Source organism: Dendropsophus ebraccatus, chromosome 2 (assembly GCF_027789765.1).
Source record: "Dendropsophus ebraccatus isolate aDenEbr1 chromosome 2, aDenEbr1.pat, whole genome shotgun sequence".
NCBI classification, from domain to species: Eukaryota; Metazoa; Chordata; class Amphibia; order Anura; family Hylidae; genus Dendropsophus; species Dendropsophus ebraccatus.
In genome coordinates this window covers 2162784-2180522 of record NC_091455.1, presented here as the reverse complement: position 1 = coordinate 2180522, position 17739 = coordinate 2162784, and the positions used below count along the sequence as shown (strand labels likewise).

The 17739-nt window shown below is 49.3% G+C and overlaps 1 protein-coding gene across 1 annotated transcript in view; it reads right to left on the bottom strand.

The window, feature by feature from the left end:
• The window catches only part of LOC138782893 (cytochrome P450 11B, mitochondrial-like), a 145707-nt gene that overhangs the window by 100639 nt on the left and 27329 nt on the right, over positions 1–17739 (bottom strand). The window contains exon 2 of the mRNA XM_069956835.1: positions 1784–1908. Coding sequence (XP_069812936.1) covers positions 1784–1908 — 125 coding nt within the window. The remainder of the gene's footprint in view (positions 1–1783; positions 1909–17739) is intronic.

Below are 17739 nucleotides of genomic sequence, written 5' to 3'. Positions count from 1 at the left end.
TAGATGGAGTAGGGGGTCCTGTATATACATGTACTGTATAGATGTAGTAGGGGGTCCTGTATATACATGTACTGTATAGATGTAGTAGGGGGTCCTGTATATACATGTACTGTATAGATGTAGTAGGGGGTCCTGTATATACATGTACTGTATAGATGGAGTAGGGGGTCCTGTATACATGTACTGTATAGATGGAGTAGGGGGTCCTGTATATACATGTACTGTATAGATGTAGTAGGGGGTCCTGTATATACATGTACTGTATAGATGGAGTAGGGGGCCCTGTATACCTGTACTGTATAGATGGAGTAGGGGGTCCTGTATACCTGTACTGTATAGATGGAGTAGGGGGTCTACCAGTTATTACTGTGGATGTTGTGAGGCAGCTTCCCTAGCAACCATTGCTCCCTGTGAAAATGAAAGCAGTAATCCTATTGGTTGCTAAGGCTCCAACTGCCGTGTCTGCTGCAGCTAATTATATCACCTGTGTGCAGTGAGGAGATTTTCCCATTCATCTCTATGGGGCGCCTCTCTTTCCCCTCCCCCTCCCCTCCTGTACATCTGGCGGGGACGGGACCTTCGCTATAACCTTCCCGGACACCCAATGTATCTGTGGGCCAAATTTGGGGTCAAACGGTTCAGGCAGACAGACAGAGAGACTTTCATTTTTATGATATAGATATACACATATGCCTACTGCACATACATCCATCATAATCATAATACAGAGGCATGTATACACTATATACTCTACACACATATTGTTCACATATGTACAGTGTATATATAATATATGGTTATGATATATGCATGTACAGTATATGGCTATGTTCACACTATGTAAGTTCCGCAGAAATCACGGCCGTTGTTACAAATAGTATACACTCCGGCCAGGATCCCTAGTGGCGTTGTGAGAAACTGACATGTCAATGAATAGCGGCCGCAGAAAACCCTGTCAGTTCACACAATGGAGCGTGCAGGGAGATCTGATGCGGGCGCACACAGATACACCCGCATCAGAACTTAGCGGCGCTAAAGATCATCCGGTTGGTACTGTAGTACTGGCCGGTAGGATCTTTTCTGAGACCGGCCGCTCTCTGAGAACGGACGGTCTCTAACAGCGTATGAACATGGACTATATGGGGGAGATTTATCAGACATGGAGTAAAGTGAGACTGGCTCAGTCGCCCCCGGCAACCAATCAGATTCCACCTTTCATTTTCCAAAGAGTCTGTGAGGAATGAGAGGTGGAATCTGATTGGTTGCCGGGGGCGACTGAGCCAGTCTCACTTTACTCCATGTTTGTTAAATCTCCCCCTGTGTGTGTATATATAATATATCATAAACCTACTACAGAGGCATGCATACACTATATACACATACTGTACATACATATATATACACACATATATACTGTACATACATGTATCGTATATATATATATATATATATATATATATATATATATACACACACACACACTACACATACAGTGCACATTACATACTAGGACACACTATATAGGTACACACTATCACTGTGCACATATGCACACACACAAAGACAAGAAGCAACCATTACTTCTCTCCCTCACAGCCAGCATGGTGCTCCCCCGCCCCTCCGACTGCAGGAAGGAGATGATGACGACACTGTGTGGGCTCAGGAGACTTGGTTGCCTGGTTACACAGCAGGGGAGAGGGCAGGCTCGGGCTGTATCTTGGTGGGAAGTCTTTTCTCCTCACCAAGCAGTGCTCTCTGTTAATAGCAGTAAGGGCCCCCTCACCTCAGGCGGCAGCAGCTTCTTCTCCTCTTTCCTCCAGGAAGCTGATCCTCTGCGGCTCCGGGAAATGACGTCAGCCGGCCCTCCTCAGGGTAAGTTGTAGCAGAGGTGCCGATGCAGCACCTCCGCTACACAGATTAAAGGGTGAGAGCGGGGAGGGAGGGGGGATGTGCCGGCCCAGCCCACCAGCAGAGGCCGAGTAAACAGCGCAGGGGGTGTGCAGGGGGACCAGCGGCCCCTCTGATTGGTAATCCTGGCGGCCCAGCGGGCATTCACCCGCTCTGCCAGATGACCAATCCGGGCCTGGATATGAGGAACCTAGAGCGATGCTGAATAATAAGCTGGATAAGTGGAAGAAGGTCCTGTGGGATGGTCATTGGGAAGAGCGGGTCCCAAACAACCCGCGACTACAGGTAATCGCTCAAAAACTACTGTACTCCTTAAAGAGGATGTACCACCAGGTACAACCTCTTGAATTTAACACACCGATAGAACGGCCGGTTCCCGTGTACAGCGCTGTTCTATCCAGCAGTACCAGGCAGTGCTGAAGCACTGGAGGCCGGCCGGCCCGCCCCACGTGGGAGGGAATTCCCTCCCCTTTATGACCCGGCTCCATTCATTCTAACGGAGCCGCATGATAGAGGGGAGGGAATTCCCTCCCACGTGGGGCGGGCCGGCCGGCCTCCAGTGCTTCAGCACTGCCTGGTACCGCTGGATAGAACGGCGCTGTACAGGGGAACCAGGCCGCGGTTCGGAAAACGGACTGCGGCATCGGCTTCCCCATGACAGCGCCGTTTTATTTCCTCCTTTTACTTTCTATATATACAGGAACATTGTAAGGATTTTATTATACTGACTTGCTGTGATATTTGTATACAGAGATATATAGATATATCTAAGAGCTGGGATCAGAAGTCCCCGAGGTGGCTGCAGGGAGTGGAGGGCACAACGCTGGGGGACACTGGGCAGCATGGGGGACACTGGGCAGCATGGGGGACACTGGGCAGCATGGGGGACACTGGATATCCACCATGGGCAGTTTGTCTCTTCCCTCCATGTCTGTCAGCGTTTCCTCTCTGAGCCCTATTGGGGGCTGGGAGCAATATGTATAAACTGTGCAACGCGCAGCAGGATCAGTGTGCGCTATACAAATAACAGCTGTATTATTGGGGGAGCCTGGAAAGGTAAGTGGGTAATTACATCTCTAATTTTACACCAAAATAAGGACTGCACAGACATCAATAACAATATATACGTATAGCAAGGACTGCACAGACATAGCTAACTATATATATATATATATATATATATATATATATATATATATATATATATATATTGTAGGGATCTTCCCAGGGGATGGTGTGTTTGGACACAGTTCACATCAGACTTGGCTTTATAAAAGATCAGCTTGGCGTTTATTTGCAGCATAAACCGTCCAGCAAACAGAAATACAGCAACACCGCACTTATAGGAACCAAACAAACAAAAAGCTCTTACCCGTCTGGGCGCTTCCTAACAGGTTCTCTCACCTACAGTATCTGACACTATATAACATGGCGGCGTCTCTCACCTATCTGACACTATATAACACGGCGTCTCTCACCTATCTGACACTATATAACATGGCGGCGTCTCTCACCTATCTGACACTATATAACATGGCGGCGTCTCTCACCTATCTGACACTATATAACATGGCGGCGTCTCTCACCTATCTGACACTATATAACATGACGTCTCTCACCTATCTGACACTATATAACATGGCGTCTCTCACCTATCTGACACTATATAACATGGCGTCTCTCACCTATCTGACACTATATAACATGGCGTCTCTCACCTATCTGACACTATATAACATGGCGGCGTCTCTCACCTATCTGACACTATATAACATGGCGGCGTCTCTCACCTATCTGACACTATATAACATGGCGTCTCTCACCTATCTGACACTATATAACATGGCGTCTCTCACCTATCTGACACTATATAACATGGCGGCGTATCTCACCTATCTGACACTATATAACATGGCGGCGTCTCTCACCTATCTGACACTATATAACATGGCGGCTACTCTCACCTATCTGACACTATATAACATGGCGGCGTCTCTCACCTATCTGACACTATATAACATGGCGGCGTCTCTCACCTATCTGACACTATATAACATGGCGGCGTCTCTCACCTATCTGACACTATATAACACGGCGTCTCTCACCTATATGACACTATATAACACGGCGTCTCTCACCTATCTGACACTATATAACACGGCGTCTCTCACCTATCTGACACTATATAACATGGCGTCTCTCACCTATCTGACACTATATAACACGGCGTCTCTCACCTATCTGACACTATATAACACGGCGTCTCTCACCTATATGACACTATATAACACGGCGTCTCTCACCTATCTGACACTATATAACATGGCGGCGTCTCTCACCTATCTGACACTATATAACATGGCGTCTCTCACCTATCTGACACTATATAACATGGCGGCGTCTCTCACCTATTTGACACTATATAACATGGCGGCGTCTCTCACCTATCTGACACTATATAACATGGCGGCGTCTCTCACCTATCTGACACTATATAACACGGCGTCTCTCACCTATCTGACACTATATAACACGGCGTCTCTCACCTATCTGACACTATATAACACGGCGTCTCTCACCTATCTGACACTATATAACATGGCGGCGTCTCTCACCTATCTGACACTATATAACATGGCGGCGTCTCTCACCTATCTGACACTATATAACATGGCGGCGTCTCTCACCTATCTGACACTATATAACATGGCGTCTCTCACCTATCTGACACTAGATAACATGGCGGCGTCTCTCACCTATCTGACACTATATAACATGGCGTCTCTCACCTATCTGACACTATATAACATGGCGTCTCTCACCTATCTGACACTATATAACATGGCGGCGTCTCTCACCTATCTGACACTATATAACATGGCGTCTCTCACCTATCTGACACTATATAACATGGCGGCGTCTCTCACCTATCTGACACTATATAACATGGCGTCTCTCACCTATCTGACACTATATAACATGGCGGCGTCTCTCACCTATCTGACACTATATAACATGGCGGCGTCTCTCACCTATCTGACACTATATAACATGGCGGCGTCTCTCACCTATCTGACACTATATAACATGGCGTCTCTCACCTATCTGACACTAGATAACATGGCGGCGTCTCTCACCTATCTGACACTATATAACATGGCGTCTCTCACCTATCTGACACTATATAACATGGCGTCTCTCACCTATCTGACACTATATAACATGGCGGCGTCTCTCACCTATCTGACACTATATAACATGGCGTCTCTCACCTATCTGACACTAGATAACATGGCGGCGTCTCTCACCTATCTGACACTATATAACATGGCGTCTCTCACCTATCTGACACTATATAACATGGCGGCGTCTCTCACCTATCTGACACTATATAACATGGCGGCGTCTCTCACCTATCTGACACTATATAACATGGCGGCGTCTCTCACCTATCTGACACTATATAACATGGAGGCGTCTCTCACCTATCTGACACTATATAACATGGCGGCGTCTCTCACCTATCTGACACTATATAACATGGCGGCGTCTCTCACCTATCTGACACTATATAACATGGCGGCGTCTCTCACCTATCTGACACTATATAACATGGCGGCATCTCTCACCTATCTGACACTATATAACATGGCGTCTCTCACCTATCTGACACTATATAACATGGCGTCTCTCACCTATCTGACACTATATAACATGGCGGCGTCTCTCACCTATCTGACACTATATAACATGGCGGCGTCTCTCACCTATCTGACACTATATAACATGGCGGCGTCTCTCACCTATCTGACACTATATAACATGGCGGCGTCTCTCACCTATCTGACACTATATAACATGGCGTCTCTCACCTATCTGACACTATATAACATGGCGGCGTCTCTCACCTATCTGACACTATATAACATGGCGGCGTCTCTCACCTATCTGACACTATATAACGCGGCATCTCTCACCTATCTGACACTATATAACATGGCGGCGTCTCTCACCTATCTGACACTATATAACATGGCGTCTCTCACCTATCTGACACTATATAACACGGCGTCTCTCACCTATCTGACACTATATAACATGGCGGCGTCTCTCACCTATCTGACACTATATAACATGGCGGCGTCTCTCACCTATCTGACACTATATAACATGGCGTCTCTCACCTATCTGACACTATATAACATGGCGGCGTCTCTCTCCTATCTGACACTATATAACATGGCGTCTCTCACCTATCTGACACTATATAACATGGCGGCGTCTCTCACCTATCTGACACTATATAACATGGCGGCGTCTCTCACCTATCTGACACTATATAACATGGCGGCGTCTCTCACCTATCTGACACTATATAACATGGCGGCGTCTCTCACCTATCTGACACTATATAACATGGCGGCGTCTCTCACCTATCTGACACTATATAACACGGCGTCTCTCACCTATCTGACACTATATAACATGGCGGCGTCTCTCACCTATCTGACACTATATAACATGGCGTCTCTCACCTATCTGACACTATATAACATGGCGTCTCTAACCTATCTGACACTATATAACATGGCGGCGTCTCTCACCTATCTGACACTATATAACACGGCGTCTCTCACCTATCTGACACTATATAACATGGCGTCTCTCACCTATCTGACACTATATAACATGGCGTCTCTCACCTATCTGACACTATATAACATGGCGGCGTCTCTCACCTATCTGACACTATATAACATGGCGGCGTCTCTCACCTATCTGACACTATATAACACGGCGTCTCTCACCTATCTGACACTATATAACATGGCGGCGTCTCTCACCTATCTGACACTATATAACATGGCGTCTCTCACCTATCTGACACTATATAACATGGCGGCATCTCTCACCTATCTGACACTATATAACATGGCGGCATCTCTCACCTATCTGACACTATATAACATGGCGGCATCTCTCACCTATCTGACACTATATAACATGGCGGCGTCTCTCACCTATCTGACACTATATAACATGGCGTCTCTCACCTATCTGACACTATATAACATGGCGTCTCTCACCTATCTGACACTATATAACATGGCGTCTCTCACCTATCTGACACTATATAACACGGCGTCTCTCACCTATCTGACACTATATAACATGGCGTCTCTCACCTATCTGACACTATATAACATGGCGGTGTCTCTCACCTATCTGACACTATATAACATGGCGGCGTCTCTCACCTATCTGACACTATATAACATGGCGGCGTCTCTCACCTATCTGACACTATATAACACGGCGTCTCTCACCTATCTGACACTATATAACATGGCGGCGTCTCTCACCTATATGACACTATATAACATGGCGGCGTCTCTCACCTATCTGACACTATATAACATGGCGTCTCTCACCTATCTGACACTATATAACATGGCGGCGTCTCTCACCTATCTGACACTATATAACATGGCGTCTCTCACCTATCTGACACTATATAACATGGCGTCTCTCACCTATCTGACACTATATAACATGGCGGCGTCTCTCACCTATCTGACACTATATAACATGGCGGCGTCTCTCACCTATCTGACACTATATAACATGGCGTCTCTCACCTATCTGACACTATATAACATGGCGGCGTCTCTCACCTATCTGACACTATATAACATGGCGGCGTCTCTCACCTATCTGACACTATATAACATGGCGTCTCTCACCTATCTGACACTATATAACATGGCGGCGTCTCTCACTTATCTGACACTATATAACATGGCGTCTCTCACCTATCTGACACTATATAACATGGCGTCTCTCACCTATCTGACACTATATAACATGGCGGCGTCTCTCACCTATCTGACACTATATAACATGGCGTCTCTCACCTATCTGACACTATATAACATGGCGTCTCTCACCTATCTGACACTATATAACATGGCGTCTCTCACCTATCTGACACTATATAACACGGCGTCTCTCACCTATCTGACACTATATAACATGGCGGCGTCTCTCACCTATCTGACACTATATAACATGGCGGTGTCTCTCACCTATCTGACACTATATAACATGGCGGCGTCTCTCACCTATCTGACACTATATAACATGGCGGCGTCTCTCACCTATCTGACACTATATAACACGGCGTCTCTCACCTATCTGACACTATATAACATGGCGGCGTCTCTCACCTATATGACACTATATAACATGGCGGCGTCTCTCACCTATCTGACACTATATAACATGGCGTCTCTCACCTATCTGACACTATATAACATGGCGGCGTCTCTCACCTATCTGACACTATATAACATGGCGTCTCTCACCTATCTGACACTATATAACATGGCGTCTCTCACCTATCTGACACTATATAACATGGCGGCGTCTCTCACCTATCTGACACTATATAACATGGCGGCGTCTCTCACCTATCTGACACTATATAACATGGCGGCGTCTCTCACCTATCTGACACTATATAACATGGCGTCTCTCACCTATCTGACACTATATAACATGGCGGCGTCTCTCACCTATCTGACACTATATAACATGGCGGCGTCTCTCACCTATCTGACACTATATAACATGGCGTCTCTCACCTATCTGACACTATATAACATGGCGGCGTCTCTCACTTATCTGACACTATATAACATGGCGTCTCTCACCTATCTGACACTATATAACATGGCGGCGTCTCTCACCTATCTGACACTATATAACATGGCGTCTCTCACCTATCTGACACTATATAACATGGCGTCTCTCACCTATCTGACACTATATAACATGGCGTCTCTCACCTATCTGACACTATATAACACGGCGTCTCTCACCTATCTGACACTATATAACATGGCGGCGTCTCTCACCTATCTGACACTATATAACATGGCGGCGTCTCTCACCTATCTGACACTATATAACATGGCGGCGTCTCTCACCTATCTGACACTATATAACATGGCGTCTCTCACCTATCTGACACTATATAACATGGCGGCGTCTCTCACCTATCTGACACTATATAACACGGCGTCTCTCACCTATCTGACACTATATAACATGGCGGCGTCTCTCACCTATCTGACACTATATAACATGGCGTCTCTCACCTATCTGACACTATATAACATGGCGGCGTCTCTCACCTATCTGACACTATATAACATGGCGGCGTCTCTCACCTATCTGACACTATATAACATGGCGTCTCTCACCTATCTGACACTATATAACATGGCGTCTCTCACCTATCTGACACTATATAACACGGCGGCGTCTCTCACCTATCTGACACTATATAACATGGCGTCTCTCACCTATCTGACACTATATAACATGGCGGCGTCTCTCACCTATCTGACACTATATAACACGGCGTCTCTCACCTATCTGACACTATATAACATGGCGTCTCTCACCTATCTGACACTATATAACATGGCGGCGTCTCTCACCTATCTGACACTATATAACATGGCGTCTCTCACCTATCTGACACTATATAACATGGTGTCTCTCACCTATCTGACACTATATAACATGGCGGCGTCTCTCACCTATCTGACACTATATAACATGGCGGCGTCTCTTACCTATCTGACACTATATAACATGGCGGCATCTCTCACCTATCTGACACTATATAACATGGCGTCTCTCACCTATCTGACACTATATAACATGGCGTCTCTCACCTATCTGACACTATATAACATGGCGTCTCTCACCTATCTGACCTCACCTATCTGACACTATATAACATGGCGGCGTCTCTCACCTATCTGACACTATATAACATGGCGGCGTCTCTCACCTATCTGACACTATATAACACGGCGTCTCTCACCTATCTGACACTATATAACATGGCGGCGTCTCTCACCTATCTGACACTATATAACATGGCGTCTCTCACCTATCTGACACTATATAACATGGCGGCGTCTCTCACCTATCTGACACTATATAACACGGCGTCTCTCACCTATCTGACACTATATAACATGGCGGCGTCTCTCACCTATCTGACACTATATAACATGGCGGCGTCTCTCACCTATCTGACACTATATAACACGGCGTCTCTCACCTATCTGACACTATATAACATGGCGGCGTCTCTCACCTATCTGACACTATATAACATGGCGTCTCTCACCTATCTGACACTATATAACATGGCGGCGTCTCTCACCTATCTGACACTATATAACATGGCGGCGTCTCTCACCTATCTGACACTATATAACATGGCGTCTCTCACCTATCTGACACTATATAACATGGCGGCGTCTCTCACCTATCTGACACTATATAACATGGCGGCGTCTCTCACCTATCTGACACTATATAACATGGCGTCTCTCACCTATCTGACACTATATAACATGGCGTCTCTCACCTATCTGACACTATATAACATGGCGTCTCTCACCTATCTGACACTATATAACACGGCGTCTCTCACCTATCTGACACTATATAACATGGCGGCGTCTCTCACCTATCTGACACTATATAACATGGCGTCTCTCACCTATCTGACACTATATAACATGGCGTCTCTCACCTATCTGACACTATATAACATGGCGTCTCTCACCTATCTGACACTATATAACATGGCGGCGTCTCTCACCTATCTGACACTATATAACATGGCGGCGTCTCTCACCTATCTGACACTATATAACATGACGTCTCTCACCTATCTGACACTATATAACATGGCGTCTCTCACCTATCTGACACTATATAACATGGCGGCGTCTCTCACCTATCTGACACTATATAACATGGCGGCGTCTCTCACCTATCTGACACTATATAACATGGCGGCGTCTCTCACCTATCTGACACTATATAACACGGCGTCTCTCACCTATCTGACACTATATAACATGGCGTCTCTCACCTATCTGACACTATATAACATGGCGGCGTCTCTCACCTATCTGACACTATATAACACGGCGTCTCTCACCTATCTGACACTATATAACATGGCGGCGTCTCTCACCTATCTGACACTATATAACATGGCGGCGTCTCTCACCTATCTGACACTATATAACATGGCGGCGTCTCTCACCTATCTGACACTATATAACATGGCGGCGTCTCTCACCTATCTGACACTATATAACATGGCGGCGTCTCTCACCTATCTGACACTATATAACACGGCGTCTCTCACCTGGATACCGCAGGGTGTGTATTAGCTCCAGCAGCGGCTGCATTCACAGCTCCCACCAAACCCACAGGCTGATACCTCCTGGCTGAGAGCGACCACCTGCAGCCCTGCAGAGCATTTGCCCTCTCAGGCTGATTAGAGCTCACCTATGTGTGTGTTCTCTCCTCCTGTAGGATAGGAGCAGGCTCAGGCCTATGTGTGTGTTCTCTCCTCCTGTAGGATGGGAGCAGGCTCAGGCCTATGTGTGTGTTCTCTCCTCCTGTAGGATAGGAGCAGGCTTAGGCTCAGGCCTATGTGTGTGTTCTCTCCTCCTGTAGGATGGGATCAGGCTCAGGCCTATGTGTGTGTTCTCTCCTCCTGTAGGATAGGAGCAGGCTCAGGCCTATGTGTGTGTTCTCTCCTCCTGTAGGATGGGAGCAGTCTCAGGCCTATGTGTGTGTTCTCTCCTCCTGTAGGATGGGAGCAGGCTCAGGCTCAGGCCTATGTGTGTGTTCTCTCCTCCTGCAGGATGGGAGCAGGCTCAGGCCTATGTGTGTGTTCTCTCCTCCTGTAGGATGGGAGCAGGCTCAGGCCTATGTGTGTGTTCTCTCCTCCTGTAGGATAGGAGCAGGCTCAGGCCTATGTGTGTGTTCTCTCCTCCTGTAGGATGGGAGCAGGCTCAGGCCTATGTGTGTTTTCTCTCCTCCTGTAGGATAGGAGCAGGCTCAGGCCTATGTGTGTGTTCTCTCCTCCTGTAGGATGGGAGCAGGCTCAGGCTCAGGCCTATGTGTGTGTTCTCTCCTCCTGTAGGATGGGAGCAGGCTCAGGCCTATGTGTGTTCTCTCCTCCTGTAGGATGGGAGCAGGCTCAGGCCTATGTGTGTGTTCTCTCCTCCTGTAGGATGGGAGCAGGCTCAGGCCTATGTGTGTGTTCTCTCCTCCTGTAGGATGGGATCAGGCTCAGGCCTATGTGTGTGTTCTCTTCTCCTGTAGGATAGGAGCAGGCTCAGGCCTATGTGTGTGTTCTCTCCTCCTGTAAGATGAGAGCAGGCTCAGGCCTATGTGTGTGTTCTCTCCTCCTGTAGGATGGGAGCAGGCTCAGGCCTATGTGTGTTCTCTCCTCCTGTAGGATGGGAGCAGGCTCAGGCCTATGTGTGTGTTCTCTCCCCGTGTAGGATAGGAGCAGGCTCAGGCCTATGTGTGTGTTCTCTCCTCCTGTAGGATGGGAGCAGGCTCAGGCCTATGTGTGTTCTCTCCTCCTGTAGGATGGGAGCAGGCTCAGGCCTATATGTGTATGTTCTCTCCTCGTGTAGGATGGGAGCAGGCTCAGGCCTATGTGTGTGTGTTCTCTCCTCGTGTAGGATAGGAGCAGGCTCAGGCCTATGTGTGTGTGTTCTCTCCTCGTGTAGGATAGGAGCAGGCTCAGGCCTATGTGTGTCTTCTCTCCTCCTGTAGGATGGGAGCAGGCTCAGGCCTATGTGTGTGTTCTCTCCTCCTGTAGGATGGGAGCAGGCTCGGGCCTCTGTGCGTGTTCTCTCCTCCTGCAGGATGGGAGCAGGCTTAGGCTCAGGCCTATGTGTGTGTGTTCTCTCCTCCTGTAGGATGGGAGCAGGCTCAGGCCTATGTGTGTGTTCTCTCCTCGTGTAGGATGGGAGCAGGCTCAGGCCTATGTGTGTGTTCTCTCCTCCTGTAGGATGGGAGCAGGCTCAGGCCTATGTGTGTGTTCTCTCCTCGTGTAGGATAGGAGCAGGCTCTGGCCTATGTGTGTGTTCTCTCCTCCTGTAGGATAGGAGCAGGCTCAGGCCTATGTGTGTGTTCTCTCCTCCTGTAGGATAGGAGCAGGCTCAGGCTCAGGCCTATGTGTGTGTTCTCTCCTCCTGTAGGATAGGAGCAGGCTTAGGCCTATGTGTGTGTGTTCTCTCCTGTAGGATGGGAGCAGGCTCAGGCCTATGTGTGTTCTCTCTCCTCCTATAGGATGGGAGCAGGCTCAGGCCTATGTGTGTGTGTTCTCTCCTGTAGGATGGGAGCAGGCTCAGGCCTATGTGTGTTCTCTCTCCTCCTATAGGATGGGAGCAGGCTCAGGCCTATGTGTGTGTTCTCTCCCCCTGTAGGATGGGAGCAGGCTCAGGCCTATGTGTGTTTGTTCTCTCCTCCTGTAGGATGGGAGCAGGCTCAGGCCTATGTGTGTGTTCTCTCCTCGTATAGGATGGGAGCAGACTAAAGCTTATGTGTGTTTTCTCTCCTCCTGTAGGATGGGAGCAGGCTCAGGCCTATGTGTGTGTTCTCTCCTCCTGCAGGATAGGAGCAGGCTCAGGCCTATGTGTGTGTGTTCTCTCCTCGTGTAGGATAGGAGCAGGCTCAGGCCTATGTGTGTGTTTTCTCTCCTGTAGGATGGGAGCAGGCTCAGGCCTATGTGTGTGTTCTCTCCTCATATAGGATGGGAGCAGGCTCAGGCCTATGTGTGTATTCTCTCCTCCTGTAGGATGGGAGCAGGCTCAGGCCTATGTGTGTGTTCTCTCCTCATATAGGATGGGAGCAGGCTCAGGCCTATGTGTGTTTTCTCTCCTCCTGTAGGATCGGAGCAGGCTCAGGCCTATGTGTGTGTTCTCTCCTCCTGTAGGATAGGAGCAGGCTCAGGCTCAGGCCTATGTGTGTGTTCTCTCCTCCTGTAGGATAGGAGCAGGCTCAGGCCTATGTGTGTGTTCTCTCCTCCTGTAGGATGGGAGCAGGCTCAGGCCTATGTGTGTGTTCTCTCCTCCTGTAGGATGGGAGCAGGCTCAGGCTTATGTGTGTTTTCTCTCCTCCTGTAGGATGGGAGCTGGCTCAGGCCTATGTGTGTGTTCTCTCCTCCTGTAGGATAGGAGCAGGCTCAGGCCTATGTGTGTGTTCTCTCCTCCTGTAGGATAGGAGCAGGCTCAGGCTCAGGCCTATGTGTGTGTGTTCTCTCCTCGTGTAGGATAGGAGCAGGCTCAGGCCTATGTGTGTTTTCTCTCCTCCTGTAAGATGGGAGCAGGCTCAGGCCTATGTGTGTGTTCTCTCCTCGTGTAGGATAGGAGCAGGCTCAGGCCTATGTGTGTTTTCTCTCCTCCTGAAGGATAGGAGCAGGCTTAGGCTCAGGCCTATGTGTGTGTTCTCTCCTCCTGTAGGATGGGAGCAGGCTTAGGCTCAGGCCTATGTGTGTGTTCTCTCCTCGTGTAGGATAGGAGCAGGCTCAGGCCTATGTGTGTTTTCTCTCCTCCTGAAGGATAGGAGCAGGCTCAGGCCTATGTGTGTTTTCTCTCCTCCTGTAAGATGGGAGCAGGCTCAGGCCTATGTGTGTGTTCTCTCCTCGTGTAGGATAGGAGCAGGCTCAGGCCTATGTGTGTTTTCTCTCCTCCTGAAGGATAGGAGCAGGCTTAGGCTCAGGCCTATGTGTGTGTTCTCTCCTCCTGTAGGATGGGAGCAGGCTTAGGCTCAGGCCTATGTGTGTGTTCTCTCCTCCTGTAGGATGGCAGCAGACTCAGGCCTATGTGTGTTTTATCCTCCTGTAGGATGGGAGCAGGCTTAGGCTCAGGCCTATGTGTGTGTTCTCTCCTCCTGTAGGATAGGAGCAGGCTCAGGCCTATGTGTGTGTTCTCTCCTTCTGTAGGATGGAAGCAGGCTCAGGACTATGTGTGTCTTCTCTCCTCCTGTAGGATGGGAGCAGGCTCAGGCCTATGTGTGTCTTCTCTCCTCCTGTAGGATGGGAGCAGGCTCAGGCCTATGTGTGTGTTCTCTCCTCCTGTAGGATAGGAGCAGGCTCAGGCCTATGTGTGTGTTATCTCCTCCTGTAGGATAGGAGCAGGCTCAGGCCTATGTGTGTGTTCTCTCCTCCTGTAGAATAGGAGCAGGCTCAGGCCTATGTGTGTTTTCTCTCCTCCTGTAGGATGGGAGCAGGCTCAGGCCTATGTGTGTGTTTCTCCTCCTGTAGGATAGGAGCAGGCTCAGGCCTATGTGTGTGTTCTCTCCTCCTTTAGGATAGGAGCAGGCTCAGGCCTATGTGTGTGTTCTCTGCTCGTGTAGGATAGGAGCAGGCTCAGGCCTATGTGTGTTTTCTCTCCTCCTGTAGGATAGGAGCAGGTTTAGGCTCAGGCCTATGTGTGTGTTCTCTCCTCCTGTAGGATGGGAGCAGGCTTAGGCTCAGGCCTATGTGTGTGTTCTCTCCTCCTTTCGGATGGCAGCAGGCTCAGGCCTATGTGTGTGTTCTCTCCTCGTGTAGGATAGGAGCAGGCTCAGGCCTATGTGTGTTTTCTCTCCTCCTGTGGGATAGGAGCAGGCTTAGGCTCAGGCCTATGTGTGTGTGTTCTCTCCTCCTGTAGGATGGGAGCAGGCTTAGGCTCAGGCCTATGTGTGTGTTCTCTCCTCCTGTAGGATGGGAGCAGGCTCAGGCCTATGTGTGTGTTCTCTCCTCCTGTAGGATGGGAGCAGGCTCAGGCCTATGTGTGTTTTATCCTCCTGTAGGATGGGAGCAGGCTTAGGCTCAGGCCTATGTGTGTGTTCTCTCCTCCTGTAGAATAGGAGCAGGCTTAGGCTCAGGCCTATGTGTCTGTTCTCTCCTCGTGTAGGATGGGAGCAGGCTCAGGCATATGTGTGTGTTGTCTCCTCCTGTAGGATAGGAGCAGGCTCAGGCCTATGCGTGTGTTCTCTCCTCCTGTAGGATAGGAGCAGGCTCAGGCTCAGGCCTATGTGTGTGTTCTCTCCTCCTGTAGGATAGGAGCAGGCTCAGGCCTTTGTCTGTGTCCTCTCCTCCTGTAGGATGGGAGCAGGCTCAGGCCTATGTGTGTGTTCTCTCCTCCTGTAGGATAGGAGCAGGCTCAGGCCTATGTGTGTGTTCTCTCCTCCTGTAGGATGGGAGCAGGCTCAGGCCTATGTGTGTGTTTCTCCTCCTGTAGGATAGGAGCAGGCTCAGGCTCAGGCCTATGTGTGTGTTCTCTCCTCGTGTAGGATAGGAGCAGGCTCAGGCCTATATGTGTTTTCTCTCCTCCTGTAGGATGGGAGCAGGCTCAGGCCTATGTGTGTGTTCTCTCCTCGTGTAGGATAGAAGCAGGCTCAGGCCTATGTGTGTGTTCTCTCCTCCTGTAGGATAGGAGCAGGCTCAGGCCTATGTGTGTGTTCTCTCCTCCTGTAGGATGGGAGCAGGCTCAGGCCTATGTGTGTGTTCTCTCCTCATATAGGATGGGAGCAGGCTCAGGCCTATGTGTGTTTTCTCTCCTCCTGTAGGATGGAGCAGGCTCAGGCCTATGTGTGTGTTCTCTCACTCGTGTAGGAATAGGAAGCAGGCTCAGGCCTATGTGTGTGTTCTCTCCTCCTGTAGGATAGGAGCAGGCTACAGGCTTCAGGCTCAGCCTAGGTGTGATGTGTGAGTGGTTCCCTCCTCGTGTAGGATAGGGAGCAGGCTCAGGCCTATGTGTGGATTGTTCCTCTCCTCCCTGTAGGATGGAGCGAGCAGGCTTCAGGCCTATGTCGTGTGTTCTCCTCCTTCCGTGTTAGGATAGGGAGCAGGATTAGGCTCAGGCCTATGTGTTGTTTTTCTCTCCTCCTGTAGGATAGGGAGGCTAGGCTCAGGGCCTATGTGTGTGTTTCTCTCTTCCTGTAGGATAGGGAGCAGAGCTCAGGCCTATGATGTGTGTGCTCTACTCTGTAGGGAAGGCTCAGGCTATGTCTACTCCTGTAGGGATAGGAGCAGGGCTCAGGCCTATGTGTGTGTGTTCTCTCCTCCTTTAGGATGGGAGCAGGCTCAGGCTCAGGCCTATGTGTCTGTTCTCTCCTCCTGTAGGATAGGAGCAGGCTCAGGCCTATGTGTGTGTTCTCTCCTCCTGTAGAATAGGAGCAGGCTTAGGCTCAGGCCTATGTGTCTGTTCTCTCCTTCTGTAGGATGGGAGCAGGCTCAGGCCTATGTGTGTCTTCTCTCCTCCTGTAGGATGGGAGCAGGCTCAGGCCTATGTGTGTGTTCTCTCCTCCTGTAGGATGGGAGCAGGCTCAGGCTCAGGCCTATGTGTGTGTTGTCTCCTCCTGTAGTATAGGAGCAGGCTCAGGCTCAGGCCTATGTGTGTGTTCTCTCCTCCTGTAGGATAGGAGCAGGCTCAGGCCTTTGTGTGTGTTCTCTCCTCCTGTAGGATGGGAGCAGGCTCAGGCCTATGTGTGTGTGTGTTCTCTCCTCATATAGGATGGGAGCAGGCTCAGGCCTGTGTGTGTTTTCTCTCCTTCTGTAGGATAGGAGCAGGCTCAGGCCTTTGTGTGTGTTCTCTCCTCCTGTAGGATGGGAGCAGGCTCAGGCCTATGTGTGTGTGTGTTCTCTCCTCATATAGGATGGGAGCAGGCTCAGGCCTGTGTGTGTTTTCTCTCCTTCTGTAGGATGGGAGCAGGCTCAGGCCTATGTGTGTGTTCTCTCCTTCATTAGGATAGGAGCAGGCTCAGGCCTATGTGTGTGTTCTCTCCTCCTGTAGGATAGGAGCAGGCTCAGGCTCAGGCCTATGTGTGTGTGTTCTCTCCTCGTGTAGGATAGGAGCAGGCTCAGGCCTATGTGTGTTTTCTCTCCTGCTGTAGGATGGGAGCAGGCTCAGGCCTATGTGTGTGTTCTCTCCTCGTGTA